This window comes from Dermacentor variabilis, chromosome 9 (genome assembly GCF_050947875.1).
Source record: "Dermacentor variabilis isolate Ectoservices chromosome 9, ASM5094787v1, whole genome shotgun sequence".
In the NCBI taxonomy this organism is placed as follows: Eukaryota; Metazoa; Arthropoda; class Arachnida; order Ixodida; family Ixodidae; genus Dermacentor; species Dermacentor variabilis.
Window position 1 is genome coordinate 150,706,915 of NC_134576.1, and position 19,620 is coordinate 150,726,534.

The window sequence follows — 19,620 nt, forward strand, 5'->3', positions numbered from 1 at the left end:
ATTCTAGGCTGTTTTAAAGCATCAAGACCGCATCGGAAAGCCTTCACATTGAGTGCATTGCTAGAAAAATTTTCACTGTGTAAAGGCCATGTTCTGTTGTAACTGACCTCAACATGTGAAGCCTGTCTTTCTGGACTTTAATGAGATGACATAGCGTCAGATAATCTAGCTCGAGAATCGGAGGGTTTTAATAGGCGTCTTTCGTTGCCCTTTGCCAAGTAGCACTGTTGAAGTACTTATTAGAATGTATGGGGGCAGCTTATTTGCATAATATAAGAAATATATATACATGTTATTTTCACAATTTATACACTTCAAGTCACCACACACACACACAAAAACAGTTTATTGTTTTCAACCTACTATAATGTTTTGACGGAGAAAGACATTCAATTTCCTCTGTGAGGCTCACAATAATTCCTGTGGCATATTATTTTATTGCACAACACTGGATAGAGTAGCCAACCGTTATTAAAACTGAAGAAAATAATAGCACACTGCATATAATAATAATAATAATAATAATAATAATAATAATAATAATAATAATAATAATAATAATAATAATAATAATAATAATAATAATAATAATAATAATAATAATAATAATAATAATAAGATTAATAATAATACTTTTATTTATCGGTAAAAATACAGAAAATGGCATGTGCGTAATATACATGAGGAGGTCCCATAGTTAAGGACTGCATCGAAACCTCCTGGTAATGACCCTTATGATGGTATACAGTGTTTAAAGCAACAGTAGTACAGGTGAGAGCTAAGAGTAACATCAAAACATGGTTATAGCATACGAGTATTAAGAACACTTGTTTACAGCATGACAATATAAAAAAAAGAATAAAATTAGGAAGAAAATGCACAATATCAGTAAGTATCTATTATTAATGCGTTTAGTTCTCTTTTAAATTGGTATAATTTTTTGCATTTTTTGATTATAGGTGGTAGAGCATTCCAAAGCGGTATCGAGGAAAATTCCGCAGTCTGTTTACCATAGTTCGCACTTTAGGTAGACGGAAATTATTATTGAGGGTAAATCTAGTGTGACTATGAGCTATGAGATCACAAGGTGAGAAGCAGATCGATGTTAGTTCCTTAGGGATATATTTGTAGACCAAAATCCCTAGATTATATTTGGTCAGTTCTGAAATGGTTAGGATGTTGTTTTCATGTAGTAGAGATTTTCCATTTGCAAAGCGGGAACTGCTTGTAATAATTCTTATGGATTGGTTCTGAATTACCTGGAGGGATCCCAAGTGAGTGTTGTATGTGTTACCCCAGCATATTATGCCGTCGTTAATATGAGGGTGAATGAATAAGTGGTATAGCGAGATTAATGTATTATGTGTAAAGTAGGGACGAGTTTTAACTAGAACGCGAATACTGTATGTCTTTTTCTATTTTTATCTGAGAAATGTGATCTTTATTTTTCAAGTTGCAGTCAAGAGAAATCCCAAGGAAAGATGAGCATGGACTGGGAGAGATAGAGTGTGAGCCAAAAGTTAAACGAAAGGATGCCGAATGTTGTTGATGTGAGGAAAAAACAACAAATTTAGTCTTGGTGGCATCAATAGATAACAGGTTAGCGTTACACCAATTTCAAACATCTTCGAGATCAGTATTTAGCTTGTTAATAAGAAGTGACATGTTTTTATCAGAGGCAAATATGGTAGTATCGTCAGCGTACAGAATGCACTTAGTAGAGGTCAGACAGTTAGGTAGATCAATAATATAAATTAAAAACAGTAGTGGTCCTAAGGTGGATCCATGAGGGATTGTCTGGAATAGACATCAGACAGAGACACAACCTGAATTCTCTTTGATAAGTAACTTCTTAATAGTGAGAGCGCAGGATCACGAACACCGATAGCTTCAAGCTTAGCAAAAAGGATACTATGGTTTAAGCAGTCGAATGCCTTTGTTAGATCGATGAAAACTGAACATGCAAATAGACCGCCGTCAATTATTTGTTTAAATTGGCCAGTTAGATGTATGAGTGCCAAATTCGTGGAGTATCCATTAAGAAATCCAAATTGGCCATGAACAGAGAATATTAAATTTAGTGAGATATTTGGCTAGATGCAATTCAATTAATTTCTCCAGAACTTTGCCGAAAAAAGGTAAAATACATATAGGGCGGTAGTTATGTATTAATCTGCTGTCACCATCTTTTTGGAACTGGAATGACCTTACGCGCTTAAGCTCGTTAGGAAACACACCAGTCTTGAATATCGAACTTGTAATATAAGACAAGATATCAGAAATTAGGTGGGCAATCATTTTCATGGTAGCAGGTAGAACTTCATCTATTCCCGCACTGGTGTGTTTTAGGCGACATATAACGTTATATATTCTGGTGTTGTGGGGAAAAGAAAAAATGAGTGAGGGAGACGATTAAGTTGAGTTACTTGTGAAGGAGAGGGTGTGTCATTAAGGAAAAAATAGGAGCTGGAGGCGTTGGCTATTTGGATAGGGGAGTTACACTCTGAGTTATTGTATATAATTTTTGATACCTGTTCTGGTCTAGAATTCCTGTTTAAAGAGGAGCTGACGATGTTCCATTTTAATTTGAGGTTATTGCCTGCTTGTAAGATTTTTGTTCAAGATATAATCGTTTTGCCGCTTTTAACTGGCTGTTTATTGAGTTACGTAACTTTTTATATCGGGCGAACAATTTGGTATTAAAAGGCTGCTTTTAGGTTTTTTTGTACTGTTTATCGCGTTCGCTCAATGCTGCTAATAAGTTTTTAGACATCCATTGATTGTGAGAGAATGCAATGGTTTTCTTACATTTCCTTTTACAAGTTAACTTATGAATATTTGATATAATTGCAGTAAGAAACTTAGAAAAAGCTTCCTGAGGATCCTTAATAGTTTTGATTTCAGATCAGTCTATATTAGCAATGGCAGTTATGAAGCTCTCTTTGTCCAGAACGTATTTAGAGTGTGGATGAGGGCAAGGACTCGAGTTATATTTAAAACGTAGAAGCAAGGGGTAATGGTCAGTTATGTAAATATCAAGAACTTTCACCTCTGGTGAAGTTAGCAAGTTAGAGAGGGCGTGATCAATTAGCGTCCACGTGCCATTAGGAACCTGTCGTGTAGGAACATCAATTAGGCATTAATATCCGCAGCTTTGTAGTAGACAGGTGTAAGAAATAACTGTTGGTGATGTGTCATTGAGTAGATTAATGTCACCCATTATAATGACATTTTTATTTTCTAGTGAAAAGGTATGTAAAGTATGATCAAGATTACAAAAAGTCATTGACTGATGATGAAGGGGGACGGTAGATGCAACCAAATATGACATCTCTGTGATCATTACAGAGAGAACAATTAACTATTTTAATCCGGACCGATTCGCAATTAGCGATGGGTAAGTGTAGATCAGGAGAGACATATATCGCCGCGTCACCATGACTGCTAGTTAATATGTGACAATATTCTGAATTGTAGTTGAGGAAGCAATAAAGATTTTTGTCATCGTCTGATAACTAAGTTTCAGTCAAGGCAATTATATTGAGAATGACCTAGAAAATGATAAAAGGAAATGATCAATCTCATCAAAGGGTTTGCGAAGACTTCTAGCGTTGAAACGAGTGACGGAATTAAATTTACTTATGAAAGAGTTACCTTGATTAGGTTCGAGGAAAGAGAAGATCATTGATATGATAAGCGGTGAGACAATGAACACTGGTTACTATGCTATTAGTCTATTCTAGTCAAGTCGGAATCATCACGGATGCGCAAAACTCTACTGTTAGCAGTCTTTCTAGCCTTGATTTGACAGTTGTCAGTCCAAAGAAACATCCACTTCTTTTCTTTCTTCAGTGTTAGGGCTTTCGAAAACAGAACCTTGTTACATGGGGTAAGATGATCGTTAACGAAGATAGGTGCGTTAGAAATGCTTGAGAAACCTAGATCACTGACACAAAGCTTGGCCTTACGTGCTTTACTGATGAAGTCAGAGTTCTTCGTTCGAGAGAAGAAACGTGCAATGATGTTTTTTATCACTAGACCGTGTAGGCACGCGATGAACAATGTCAAGATCATTAGGTGATATGGGACATCCAGCTGTCTTCCCTAGCATTTCCATGATCGCGATGCAGTCCTCCCCTGGGGGAACAGGGAACGCCCTTGATCTCAACATTGCTGAGGCGTGAGTATTGCTCAAGTTCTTCGACCTTACGAGTGAGCGAGTTTTGAATTTGTAGTTCTTTATTCTCTTTTACCAATTAGGCATTTTGGCCGCGTAAGTCCTGGGCAAGGTGATTCAAGTGTTGTGCACTTGATTGAAGGGACTCAACTTCCTTTTTTAATTCCGAAACATCAATGCTGGAATCTTTCATTTTTAGCAAGAACCTGCCGAACACCCTATCAGAGGTGTCTTTAGCTAAACTGTCAATTTTAGCCTCTGGATCCTTGATTTTTTAGAGTTCAGCGTTAGTTGGCATGGTATAAGAATGAAATACGAACTCGAAGACAAAAAGCAAGAGAACACAGTTGTTGGCAGCAGTGGCAATGGCAGAGGAAAAGAAAAAAAGAAAGAAAAAGAAAGTTGTTAAGAATACCTGATCAGGAATATCTTTTTTTATTTTGTGATATTGTCAATCCCATCAGGGATTTTTAAAGGAGTGGGTTAGAAGGGTTTGTACACATTGTAGTACAGCCATTTACATAAGAATACAAAAGGGTACTTAGTAAGTGTAGAGTTTCATGGACCTATGTTAACAACAATAAGTATGGCAAAAACATAATGCACAGAGAGCTCATTTCAACTACATATGATGTTTTGCAAAGAGACAAAAAGGAAGAAAAGAAGGATAAGCATATGGGATATACAATTGACAGCATCATCCATCTTTTCACATCACACATTTCCAAAAACATTTGGTAATTAATACAATGATAAAGACAATGTTGATAACATCACTTAGTCGTGAGTGACAGTACTGTTGGGCCAACAAATGCAACAAATTTGTGAACAGTGGGCTCTGCGACTACCGTCTGGGCTAAAGCATTCCAATCGCGAACAGCTCGCGGTAAGAACGAAAAGCTGAATGTATTGTTAGTGCAAGAATATCCTTAAAGTGTAAGGTGATGCTTGTGAAGGGTTTCTCTGGATGTGTTATAGGAAATATAGGTGTTAGAATCCACATGAACCTTATTATGCAGGATGAGGTACAAAAATTTGAGTCGATACAGCATCGCACGACTGCTTAGTGTGTGAAGGCCGATCTCGGATAGCATCTGAGTAGGCGAGTCGGTGCGCCGAAATCGGTTACAGATAAACCGCGCGGCTTTTCGCTGGACAGCCTCAAGAGTAGCGATTTGATTTTGGGCAAAGGGAAACCACGCCACTTTCGCATATTCTAAGACAGGACGTATGATTGTAACATAGGCCAAGAGCTTGGCTTCCTTCGTAGAGTATTGCAGGGCCCGTTTTAAGAACATAAGCTTTCGCATCGCTTTGCTTGCTACGTGCTCTTTATGAGCCGGCCATCCTAAGTCTGATGATATGATAACGCCCAAGTACTTGTACTGAGTGGCAGTGTTAAGTATAGTATTATCACAGCCGTATGAAAAAGTAAGCTTGGATTTCTTTTTGTTACTGACATTGAAACTGTTTTATCGAAGGTGATGGCCATTTGTCAGTTTTCACACCATAGGACTATCAAAGAAAAAGCCTTGTTAAGACTAATTTCGTCTTGCCGGTTTAATACTTCTCTATACAGGACGCAGTCGTCTGCAAATAACCTAATCTTGGATTCAATCTGATTAGTTATGCCATTTATGAACAAAAGAAACAGGATAGGGGCCAAAACGGAACCCTGGGGTACACCAGAAAGTACTGGTAGTTTCAGAAGCGTGGGAGCCTAACTGAACAAACTGGCGGCGGTCAGATAAGTAATTGCTAATCCAACGAAACATTGGCCCATCTCCTAGTATATGTTTAAGCTTTAGAAGTAGTTTAGCATGGCAGACACGATCAAAGGCCTTTGAGAAATCTAGGTAAATTACATCTATTTGTTTCTGGTCGCTAATTGCTTTGGCGAAATCGTGTAGTATCTCAACGAGTTGGGTAACGGTAGACAGACCAGTCCTGAAGCTATGTTGGCATGGATGGAGGACATTGTTTGCCTTAATGAACTGTGTAACGGATTTTAAGATAATATGTTCCAAGATATTGCAGCATGTACATGTGAGAGAAATAGGCCTATAATTTGACTGACAGGAAATATTGCCCGATTTGTAGACGGGCACTATGTTAGCAATTTTCCATTCTGCTGGGATACATTGTTCGAAGATTGATTTATTGTAAATAAGGCATAAGTATTTGCTTACCAGGATCGGCATAACGTTTCTGGAAACAGTTCGGGATTCCGTCAGGACCGTTGCACTTTTTGTCGTCTAAATTTAATAATAGTGTGAACACGCCTGCTTCAGTTACGACTGGAGCGCTCAGTGTCTCGTTGTGCTTTATATATTCTGGCCTGTAAGCATGCGTAATGCCATTGTCGGGGGCAAATACGGAATGGAAGAATCTGTTAAACGCTTCCGCTTGTTTGTTGTCTTCTGTCGGCGATAACGGTTTTGTACGGTTATCGTTGTGCCTGACATAACGCCAGAATTTCTGGGGTGAGTCTTTCATAATATTGCTAAGCGTTGTACTGCACAAGCGCTGTTTTCCTACCTTTGTTGCTTCCTTTAGTAGTCTGTTTAACGAATTAATTTTTTTGGCAAAGGTCTGGAACTCGGCATGATTTGTTAGATTTCCGCAACCTTTTTATTCTACGTTTTAAATTAATTACGTCACGTGTAATCCATGGGTTGTGCTTATTGATGTTCTTTTGTATTTGTGGGACAAATTGCCTAAAGCAGTGCATAACATGTGCTTTGAACAGCAACCAAATTTCGTCGATGTTGGCCGAGCCCTTTGAGATTAGCTCGTTAAATTCGTTGTACTCGTGGGCAAGGTAGGTCATAATGGCGTCATCGTCTGCTTTGTTAAATGCGTACACGCGCTTTCTAGTGTTACGTTGGTGGTTTGGAATGGTGAACGTGCAAAAAACCATGTGATGATCCGATAGTCCTTCAAGAATATCGACTTTGTTATCTTCTTTGTAAAAAAAAACCCTTATGAAAATAAGGTCTAAAATGGAGCTTGAAGTGCCCTGGATACGGGTAGGCTTGGATACTATTTGGGTCAGGTTGAAGGTAAACAGAAAGCTCAGCAAGGCATTGTTTGTTACATTGGATGGGCTCATACGATATGATCAGGTACAGCCGCCCTGATTTTTAATAATATAGCGCGAGCGTCGACTGAACTGCTGGTGAGCGCCTTATAACGGCGATAAGCGTGCAACAAGGCGAGAGTTCGCGCACGAGCCTTGTTGCCTTGTTGCACTCGCCTTGTTGCACGCTCTTGTTGCACGCTTATCGCCGTTATAAGGCGCTCACCAGCAGTTGAGTCGACGCTCGCGCTATATTATTAAAAATCAGGGCGGCTGTACATAGTATTTTATTGTACTTTCTTAATTCATGCCTTTTTTAACTTGCGCAATAGCTGCTGCACTGTAATAATATACTAGTACATACTTAAAAGCACGATTTTATACTACAATAATAATCAGTCAATCAAGTCTTTATTATGGTGCCCAGGAATAGCTAGAGAGCCTTCGTACCGGTTTACTTAAAAAGCAATATGCGAGACACAATGTACAGAAAACATTAATGTGGTAGACAAAACAATGCGAGATTGAGAAACAAATAGGGAAAAAGAAAACGAGGCAGGGTAAAAGGGAATTAATCATGCATGATTATCTACAGATACACAAAACACAGGAATTGAACTCTGAAGTATGTCAATACAGGCACAATTATTATTGCATGTTTTTGGAGTCGAGTCATATGTAGCAATCTCTTTAATGCAACAGGGCCACGCAAAGAATGCGGAATGCTGCTTGTATACTATTGCCGCACGAACAATTGCGTATGATCAAGAAGCTTTGCGGAATGTACAATGCCATGGACCACCTTATCAGGAATAGTGGGCTGGGTGGGCTGGACGGAGCGACAGCCGTGCAACCGCTTCAAAACCCGTTCTTCTTTGTTGTGCAGATTCTGGCGTTCCTGGGCACGTGGCAGCCCTTGGATTCCTTTTGCGAAGCTATCTTCCTGCCTCTATCACCATGTTACGTCAGAGGTCAACACTATGGCGGAAACGCCACATCATCAACCCTTGACGTGGCGTACATCGTGCCCCGACTTGGCTGGCGATTCCCATCGCCTACGACACCAGTCAGCCGGACGTACTTAAGAGCGACGCTTTCATCGGGCCACTTCAGTGGGCTGGACGGAGCGGCAGCCATGCAACCGCTTCAAAACCTGTTCTTGTTTGTTGTACAGGTTGGTAAACACCCGTCGTTGCACGCTAAGCGATCCAGTAATATCTGTCTGCTGCTCTTCCCAGGCCCACTGGTGATTCTTTGTGATTTTTTTGAGTGTATATATGTTGTTAAATTGCTTATGTTAGCTGGGGATGTGGAACAGAACCCTGGTCCTCAAGAGGAGATTCTAGACGCCATTGCGGCCTTGTCGGCTAGAAGTGACGCACGCCATACCGAGGTAATAGGGATGCTATCAGAGGTCCGAGCTAATCAGCAAAAACTTGAGGAAAAAGTTTTCAGCTTAGCCAGTAGGCTCGCAACAGTTGAATCCGTGGTGGAATCATACGAAGCAAATCAGAATGGTGTTGATCTACCGAGAGTAGTCGATGAAGCTGTGCGAGACCAAACTGCAGCAATGACTTCTCGGTTGGACGAGCTGGAAGACCGCTCTCGCCGCGACAACCTTATATTCTACGGGATTCCTGACGTCCCAGCTGAGAACTGGTCCGAATCTGAAGCTAAAATTCGAAACTGCCTTACCAGTTTACTACAGATAACTTTAATAGACGAAGCCATTTCCCGCGCCCACAGGCTGGGTACCTATGCAGTAAATAAACACCGGCCCATAATCGTAAAATTCTCGTCCTCAAAACTTAAGCAAAAGGTTTTCACTGAGCGAAAAAAATTCAAAGGTTCTGGCATTTCTGTTAGCGAAGACTTCTGCCGCGCCACACGCTTGTCACAGAAAAAATTGATTGAATTCGGAAAGACTAGCGGACAGAAATATATGCTACGGCTTAACCGTCTACAAATCGACAAAAAAACTTACGTTTACTGTCCGGTAACTGATCGAGTCTGCGAAATCCACACAAACGAGATTCGTTCAACAAATTCTGCCCCAAATGCACCTTCTGATGGCCCTAGCAATTCACAAACATAGCGGAGTCATGGTCCGGTGGCAAAAAAATATTTCTCTTCTGTATTCAAATATCCGCAGCGTATGCAACAAGCGGGATGCTTTATCTTCTGTCGTCGACACGTGCAGTGCAGATATTGTTATCCTGACAGAGACATGGCTTTCTAGCAAAAGTGAAGACCGTGAAGTTTTGGAATGCGAGGGGGTTTACCGTTTCTATCGACACGACCGTGATGTGCGGTGTGGTGGCGGTGTACTTATCGGTGTTCGTGATTCGATTACCGCTGCTGCAATTGAGCTTGCGTCACCATTAGAGCTAGTGTGCACGCGCGTAGGCTTCGAACGCAAAAATTTTACCATTTGCGTCGTTTACAGGCCCCCTTCCTCACCTAACACATTTTGGTCAGACCTTCACGAAGCCTTAAATAGTCTAATTTTACGGTTCCCTTCCACGCCACTAATACTCCTTGGGGACTTTAACTTTCCTGGCATTAACTGGCATACTGACCCCCCTTCAACCCAAGAGTGCTGTTCTGAATATTCCGAATTCATCAGCCTTTGCCTCGATTTTAACCTGCACCATCTTGTTCTGAAGCCTACTCGATGTTCTGCACACTCGGCTAATATCCTAGATTTAATCCTTACTACATCCCCGGAATTTGTTTCGCCCCTAACTTACCTACCGGGTATTAGCGACCATTGTATAATCCAGTGTAATTTGCAGTTAACCATCCCATCTGTTACCTCGTCGAAAGTTATACGTGATTACAAAAATGCTGATTTTGCCGCAATTAATAACGAACTAGAAACTTTCATCACTGACTACATTCCAAGTTTCCACACTCGATCGGTTGAAGAAAAATGGTCAATATTCAAAGAAAAAGCCAACTCCTTAATTCAATTTCAATTTCAATTTATTTTCCCATCTTACAGTACAGATGGAGGGTACATGCCGTACAAAATTAACTGGTACATGCCGCAAAAACGTACTTATTCTAATTCTCGCGCACCCTGGTTCAACTCGCGTCTTAAACGTTTACTGAACAAAAAGAAAAAGCTTTTCCGACGAGCAAAATTAACTGGCAATCATGATCGTTGGATTGCTTACACAATAGCACTGAGCGACAAGAATGCTGTAGCAGAGTCCAAAACAACATTTTATGAGCACAGGTTGCCTTCTCTTTTGAAAGACAACCCACAGAAATTTTGGAGTGTAGTCAACGGTAAAAAATCTAGTGCCATTGCACTGTGTGATCTTAACAACGAACCTGTCGATCGGAGTGTCTGTTGTGAAGTATTGAATGACGCGTTCATCTCTGTATTTTCTGATTCTGTGCTGTGCGCAAGCGCTGTTTTTTCTGATGTGCATTATTTTCCAATGCTTCCTATTACCATTGACCTTGATGGCGTTGTAAAGTTGATACAGACCTCAAAAGTTTCTGCATGCAGTGGAGTAGATGGTATCAACACAAAATTTCCTAAGGGAACTATTACTTATTCATGTATAATTCTGAGCGAAATCATTGCTCAGTCACTTCAAACCAGCATCCTTCCGAATGATTGGAAGGCAGGGATGGTGATTCCCGTACATAAGTCTGGCAGTCGGTACTCCCCACTTAATTACAGACCTATATCCCTAACCAGCGTTCCCTGCAAATTAATGGAGAACATAATTTACTCACACCTGGTTTCATTTCTCGAGTCAAACTTATTTTTCACCCCCTACCAACATGGATTTAGAAAACACTATTCCTGCGAAACACTGCTCTTCTCATTAACTAATGATTTATTCCAGGCAATGGATGCTAACGTTATTATTGACTGCATTTTTTTAGACTTCGCCAAAGCATTCGATACTGTTTCACACGAATTACTTTTAACTAAATTAAGTAACCTCAACATTGATCCTAACGTGCTTGCTTGGATCAAGTGTTTTTTGTCTAACCGTTCCCACTTTGTTTATGCTAACGAATACTTCTCTTCCACTGGTCGAGTAACCTCCGGTGTACCGCAAGGCTCGGTTCTAGGACCATTATTATTTTTAATTTATATTAATGACCTCCCAGACCAAATTAAATCATCAATTAAGTTATTCGCCGATGACTGTGTTCTCTATCGTGTCATTTCTAACTCTGGCGACTGCGATACTCTTCAATCAGACATTGGCATAGTAACGTCATTGTGTGCTAGATCCCAAATGAAGCTCAATTCTATTAAATGTAAGGCGATGCGTGTGTCCCGTGTTGTAAGAAATACCACCCTTCTTACGTACAATATTAACAACATGTCTGTAGAAAATGTATCATCATATAAATATCTTGGTATCTACATTACGCACAATCTTACATGGAACATTCATATAAATTACATTTACGGTAACGCTAATCGCATGCTTGGGTTTTTACGGCGTAATTTTTCATCGGCAACTGCAGCTGTCAAGTTATTTCTGTACCAATCCTTAGTGAGGCCTAAACTTGAATATGCATTCTCCATTTTCGACCCTTCTACTCTAAAGCTAAAAAACATCATCGAATCCATTCAAAACCGAGCTGCTCGTTTCATTCTTTCGAATTATTCTCGTCATGCAAGTGTCTCATCAATGAAACTAACCCTTGACTGGCCTAACCTAGAGTTACGTCGTAAATACTTTCGCCTATGCCTTTTTCACAAGATTTATTACTCTAACGAAACACTTAAGGATGAACTAATCTCCCCGCCATCATACATATCGTCACGCACGGATCATCGTTTTAAGGTTGAAGTTCCACCTTGTCGCACCAACGTTTATTTTGATTCCTTTATACCAAGAACGACGAATGACTGGAACCGCCTCCCTGCCTCCATCACTGCCATTTCTGACGCCACAAACTTGAAGAATATTGTTAAAGAATATGTTTGTAATAATCACCACTCCTCTCTGTAATGCCTCCGGGCCTTGAGGGTATGACAATAAATAAATAAATAAATAAATAAATAAATAAATAAATAAATAAATAAATAAATAAAAGGTCTGATTAATTAGGTCTTGAGTCTAGAGGTGCGAATTGAGGTGCATTAGCGCAAGCTCTTGGGCCAGTTGGTGCATGATGAAATTGAGAAAAAGAGGGTATATACCAGCGAAACACAAAGGACACGCACACAAGAAAAAGGCGCTAGACCGTCCGTCCGTGTCTAACGCCTTTTCCTTGTATGCGCGTCCTTCGTGTTTCCCTGGTACCCCCTTTTTTCGAGTTGAGGTAAATTTGAGAAGGCTCAACTGTGGTCACGAGAATGGCAAAAATGGTGCTTGAAGATAGATATCAATTTATTCTGGACGCGTTCAATGAGGCCAGATTTAGATCTGCACGTTGCACCCCCACCTACAGAGGCATACTCTAGTAGTGGAAGGCACACAGCAGAATACAGCTTCAGAAACAGAATAGGTGAGTGGAAATCATGCAATATACGCCATACAATTCCGAGAGCGTGAAGGGCACGTTGTGAGATTATCTGTGTGAAGAGAAGCTTAACGGTTTTCGAAGTATACAACGAGGTCTCTCATTTCAGCGACCCTGGGCAGTGGAGCATCCCGAAGGGTGTATGAAAATCGCACCATAGTGTATTTTCCGTATATAACTTATTGCCATAGTATCGGAAGCATTTCAGAGTACCTTATTGTTTCTGCACCAGTTTGAGAGTGAAAAAAACGTCTTTTTGGAGACAATGCAGTGGTGAATACTGCTGACAGTCTCAAATAGTTTTAAGTCTTAGGCACATAAAACCATGCTGCTAATTTATTAAAATCTCCTTAGCACTAACTGAAAGCAAGGAATGCAATACCGATTCAAAGATTTTTTATGCACTTCAGAGGATAGATACAGGCCGGCAGTTAGCAACTGCACGTCTAGCACCTGATTTGTGCACGGGCAATGTCCATGCTACCTTCCGAGTGCTAGAAAACGTACCAGACTTTAGGGAACTATTGAAGAGGTTTGTGAGAACAGGGAACAAGTCTGCTTCCATACGTCCAAAGCACTGCGCAAGGAATACTATCAGCACCACAAGAAAGGGAAGGTTTGAGGCGCTTCATACACTTAAAAACAATATCTTCATTGACTAACTGCGTACACACCGTGACAGAAACAGAACGAAGGTTACTTGAAGCATCTTTTACACCATATAGCGAACATAATTTTTCTGCAAAGGCATCAGCAGTGTTCGAGGCATATTTTGAGTTACGTGTCACGCTGGCTTCAAAACATTCAATGTGGTAGAAGTAATAATAATAATAATAATAATAATAATAATAATAATAATAATAATAATAATAATAATAATAATAATAATAATAATAATAATAATAATAATCTTAGTGGTAACATGACACTGTAGACAGCTCGCAAGACTTAAAGAAAGGCTGATGCCTGTACCCTAAGCGTCTGATAGCTAGCCATCTAGAGCAGGAAATTGCAGGGTGCAGAAGACCACCTTCCCTCCCCACCCACCCACCCCACACACACACGCATGCACGCACGCACACTTGATCCATCCTATCACAGCACGGCACACAGTCGAGGGGTGCACAGTACGCAGGAATTCGGTCCGGTCGCAAGTAAGGGGAGTCCGAATGGCTGGGGGTGGAAAGAAAGCTCTGTATGCCAGATATAAACATGAAGTTGCGGTGTCGGGCCGTACAGGCGTAATGGGGCTTAGGCTGTGCTTGTTCAGACGGGATGAAGACGGGAGCAGAGGGTGCGTGTTGCCCGGCGCTGAACATGCTCAACTTTGTTGGCGACGTGACTTTGGTACGGGGACTATACTGATGAGCACTACTCAAGCCGTGGCAGAACGATAGGAGTGTAGAGTGCTCGCAAAGCCTCAGGTCCACATGGAAGGGAGACACGGGACACGAACCCAAGAATGCGACGATGGATAGATACAGTGCTGGTGACATATGCGTAAAAGTCAAGAGAAGGGCCGAATGTTACACCCAGAATGGGAAGGGCCGGAACAGTCTTCATAGGGGTGCCTCCGAGGAAGTAGGTTGAACACGCAGCAATTTTGTTGTGGCTGATACACATGGGAGTACTTTTTACAGTGCTGCTACAAAGTTTTTAAGCGATGCTTTCTTTGCCTCTTCCTTCGACTTTCTCACTGCTGCTTATATTGGAACAGCCTGAAGAGGCAGTTCCAATAAAAGAGAGGGGGGAGGTGACGTGAGAAGGCAAGGAAACCCCACAGCGGTTGCGCGGAAACAGGATAAGCTTAAGTTCAAGATACGGTACAGTAAGTTGCTGCTATTTCTGAAAAATAAACGCCATGCAAATATGTCAGGCGAGCAACTTACGCAGGGCGTGCAGAAGCAGAGCCGCATTAATTAAAGCGCATCGCAGGGTCCAGGAGACACTACGGAAGCGGCCGACTGTCAAATCATCACTTCTGTGGCCACCGCGTTAGCTTTGCGGCTATGTCATTGCTAGAGATCGTGGATGTGATCCCAATCGCGGCAGCCGCATTTCGACGGGGGCGAAATAGAAAAGGCACGTGTACTTAGATATTGGGACACGCTAAAGAACATCACGGTGTCAAAATTAATCAGGAGTCCGCCACTACGGCTTGCCTCATAACCCGAATGTGGTTTTGGCACGTACAGCCCCATATTCGAATTGAAGTTTATTACTTCTGCCACAGTGCGATGTGCCACGTGAGGAAATGACAACGCTCAACCCTCTCAGAAGTTATAAACCATGGCGCACAACAACGCCTCAAGCAAATACGTCTCCTTGTGTGTTCTGTGGACTGCACAAACAACAGTGGTGCACGCAAGGTAACATTTGACATTAACTCACCATTATCGGATTGGACTAAACGGTGAAGAAATTACACATTCGCCGCCAACATCACCGCTAATTATCGTCGACCAAAGTAAACAGTACACAACACTTCGCTTATATCGATTCCCACAGTGCGTGGGATGCGCATATATTTGTGTTTAAATTGTTGCTCATCTCTTATAAGGCTACCAATCACATTTACGCTGTTATAACGATTAAATGTCTGTGCAAATTAGGCATTTTTTGCAGGTACAAGGCATTACAGTTCTCGCGTGAGGGGGATGGGGTACTCGCCAAAAAATGCGTACGCATTAAAAAGCAGTAAGCACCGAGAGAATAGCGTCTGCAACAACAATAGAGAGAAGCTTACGAAGTGGACGCGTTTGGGTAAATTAATGTATTACTAGCGGAACTGTTCTAAGACGACCCTTCGCCGTACGGTGTCACGCAGGGGGGCAGGTTAGTGGCACAAACCCACTATGGGGAAGGAGGGGGTACAGGAGCAGGTGTTTCGCCGGCGCGCTCCCTTTCGTCCCCTGGATTCCGTTCGGCGCGAGCGGCGGCGCAGACGTCGCGCAAAGCCCGAGCTGCGAGAGCGCAAGCAAAGCGGCAGCGGAGGGAAGCCGATACCGCCGAGGATCGAGAAGAGCCGGTGGAGGCAAGCCAACTCCCAAGAGAAAGCAACCCTAGTCAAGCGCCACAGAGGAAAGCTAACCCCAAACTTGGAGTGTAGGAGGCCGAACAAAGACGTCGACGCAGAGAGATTCCTCCCAAGGAGGGTGCCGATGGACGGTTCAAGAGAGAGTTCTTCGACCGTGAGCGCGGCCACAGCTGCAAGGTGTGTGATAGACTGTGGTTTGATCACAACCTCACGCAAATGAACAGTGGGCGCAATCCGGAACCGAAGCACGAATCAAGCAAGATGACGACAACGAGACAAAGGACTTGTATGAAAATCGCGATAAACACGAGTTGGAACCTGAGAAAATGACCACCAGCTTCGCTGTTTTCACAGCTTTCACTGCGTGGCTTTACTTTTTTGAAAACTTGGTGGATTACTGTTTCAGTGGGAATCGAATCCAGGGGGGAGCGAGCCGACCACGCGACACGACGGGCTCGACTCGACAGTGCGTGCGTCGTTGGGTCGTGAGCGTGTAAAACAAGAAGACTGATTGCGATACTCCCTAATGCGAAACTTGAGAGCACTAATGTTTTCATTTCGCGATATATCGAGGCAAAAGAATTTGATAGAGACATGTAGCAGAATCGACGATCGTCGAAAATCCGATCTGCGGGTCGAGCGCGTCGGCTTATAAAGCGCAGGCTTTAACTAAGCTCGTCGAGCCGAGTTTGGCCGTCGTCGCGAATTTGACCTTCTTTTGACCGCAGCTGGGCCTCTTCGATTTTCGGAGTTCTGGCAGCCCGCTGGCAGCCAGCTAGTTCCAGTTCTGACAACAAGTCACGTGGGCTGGGATCCCAAGACAACCCGAACCTGCCCGAAGTTGGCAAAATCGAACGCCGTTACAGCTGGCCAAATGTAAACATGCCACCAGCACAGAAGCGCCCGGCGAGGCCGGCGCGCGCTCACCGTAGTCGGCACATTTATGCGTTGCCAGCTTGAAAATATGTAGTTGCATTCAGGGATACGATCACTTTCGCACGATGTCGCGCGACTCGGCGCAGGACGCTTACTGGGCCAACCTGGCCTTGCGCCGCGCGACAGATGGCCTCCGACGCGGCGGATGACAAGACGCGAAATCCTGATTGTATCCTCGAAAGCGATAGCTGGAGGATCCCTGCTCGCAGCGATCAAGTCGCCGCGACATTGATGAGTTGGTGTTGTGTCATCACAAGACATGAAAAAGCAGGTTATCGGGTACGTCTCATACGCATAAAATTTCGCGCCGACCTGCTTGGGCTTCGATTTCAGAAAGTTTGTTGTGGCTGATGGTGCTTCTCATTTTGACCCTAAGGAGCTGGAGACACGGCTGGCGCATGAAAATGCACGTCGCCTGTGACCAGCGAAACGTTCCACACGAAAAACAACATTGGTCGCAATCATATGAGAGCAATAAGCCAATGTACGTGTGTCTAATGTACCGACTGCAATCAGTGTATTCTTAGATCAACGGCCTGCAGTTCGAACACATGTCGGTTTCGAGTTGCCACCTAAGCATACGACGGAGAGACGGAGCGAACACGGGCTGCAAAGCCTTCGCTAACTGCAGAGGAAGGAGAGATATACATACGCGAGATATGTGAAAAGGAACGCCACCAGAGAAAGACGCACCCAAAATGTACCGCAATGTGTAAATGAGCGTCTACAACTTGCGTGGAACACGATGCAGATAACATGCACGCATGAGAGTGCGGCGCGCTGTTCACCGCCGCGAAGAAGCAATCAGGGGACAGACACACATATAGACACACACAAAAGCTTCAAATGGTTCACCACAGCTCGTATCACACCGCTTCGTGATGCGGAACGGCGCGTTAGTACCTAAAAAGATAACGCTAGAAGTAAGGAAATCGGAAGATGACCGTAGACAGTTAGCTGAGCGAGGTAAATGTAAGTCCTCAAGCACCCGCGTTGCAATCCGTGAAGTCCCCGCTAAGATGGCGGCGAGCGCCCATCGCCTCTTTCAGTCGTCTGCTAGCCAGAGAACTTCCAGAGAGCAGCCAGACCAAAATCGTCCTGGCAGGTTCTGGCAGCCCGCGGGTAGCCAGGGCCGCTATAGCGATGCCTTTTCCGATTCTATGCTTTTTCAGGCTTTTTGCGCTTGGCCAGTGGTCAGAGCGACGGTCTACCCACATTATCAACGGGATCAGGAGGCCGTGTGTGGTGAATGATAAGAATAGCATAGAATAAGGCATAAGGCATCGCTACAAAATAGCGGCCCAGAAGTGGAAAATCGAAGAAGCCCAGGGTTGACGACGCATCACGTGACTTGCCGTGCCGCGCTCCTTCGCCGCCGCGAGCGCTATCCGCCGCCTGACCACGTTTTTTTTTTTTCATTGGTTAACCTAGGTAGGATATTAGGCAGCATAGTAGCAAGAGCTTGGTGGCGCAACCCACCGCCCCGTTCCAAAGGGGACGCTCATAACATCCATCCATCCATCCACGTGACTCACCGCGCGCCCGGAAGAGGAGCATCGCGCTGGCATAGTCAGCATATTGAGAAAAAAACATTCATGAGCGGACACTCCCATACAGCCCATACTGTAGCGCACGACGCGGAGGGTATTAACACCTTCCGGTTTCGGTTTTGGGCGCGCGCGTTTTGAACGCCAGTTGGTACAAGCCACACCGGCTCCGCTGATCGACGCGGCATTTATTTCGTTTTCGCTTCTACTGCTGAACCGCGCGCGGCCTTGCCGCGGAATCATTTTATTATTTAATAAATATGATTGCGAACGATCTTTACAAGCCTTCACCGAATCTGTGTCACGTGCAATTTCATAAAGAAAACGCAAGGTGTTTTCTGACATGTTTATTTTGCTCTATATAAATGCTCGTTCCGGGCTTCTTCTGCATTCATCCAAAGTTGTGGCACCAGGTCAGCAGCAGTTGTTGCCGTACGAAGCTCCATCGGATGCCATCAGCTGAAAAAAAGTAAATTACAAGCACGTATCATTTTGGTATATTGACCTAACAGGAATACTGCGTGTAGAGGCGAAACGTGCGTAAGTGGTGAATGAGCGTCATTACAGATAAATTCACTTTTACATACATTTCGTAGGAAATAGACTCCTCCCAAACAATGTCATAAAATTTTAAGAAAACATTCGATTTTCAAGCATCCCTCCGTTTCCGGGCATTATTTCCTGCACTTTAAGAGCACAAATACACGGGCGACTGCGCGTTCCCAAAACAACTTTGCCTCAGTCGACGCGATGGTACGCCAAGTACACAGAGGTGGCTACAACACAGGCTCTCAGCCAGACCATGTTAAATGCTCGCAGAATGCCTTCTAGTCGCATCAAGACAGATTCGTGGGTGCAAAGCCCGTTTTCCAGTCTCCCAGAAGACAGAAATGTCGAGTTCTTGAGCGCCTCGGAGTTATCTTTTACGCGTCCTGCCGGCGCAAGCAACACACTCCCCTGTTATCACTCTCGGCAATCGCTCGTGACGTGTTCGACAAGCGCGAGCGCCGAAATAAGGTGTATGTTGTTGCAGGGCCATAAAACGCGGCACAAGCTTGTCCCACTAAAATTCAGTACACGCAAAACTAACTCACCACGGCCGGCTTGCTTTTTTTTTTTTTTTTGCTAACAGCTTCACAACCCCAGGCGCGGCGAGCATGCCTCAAAAGTATCCCAAAAAAGTTATCAAATGAATTACAATAATTTTTGGGGTCAGAGAATGCGTCACGAACTTCTCCCAGTTAGATTCAGTGCACGCGAAGCTAACTGCGGAATACAGCCGAGCTGCTTTCGCTAACTGCGCCACTACGCCGAGCGCAGCCACTGTGCTTGAAAA

The 19,620-nt window shown here is 43.3% G+C and overlaps 2 protein-coding genes across 2 annotated transcripts in view; one reads left to right on the top strand and one right to left on the bottom strand.

Annotated features, from left to right (window-relative positions):
• The window catches only part of LOC142558586 (uncharacterized), a 316,322-nt gene that overhangs the window by 250,980 nt on the left and 45,722 nt on the right, over nt 1-19,620 (bottom strand). The gene's annotated exons all lie outside the window — the stretch shown is intronic.
• On the top strand, nt 8,392-9,351 carry LOC142557922 (uncharacterized). Its single transcript, XM_075670118.1, has one exon. It carries the CDS (start codon nt 8,392-8,394, stop codon nt 9,349-9,351), a length of 960 nt encoding a protein of 319 aa, XP_075526233.1.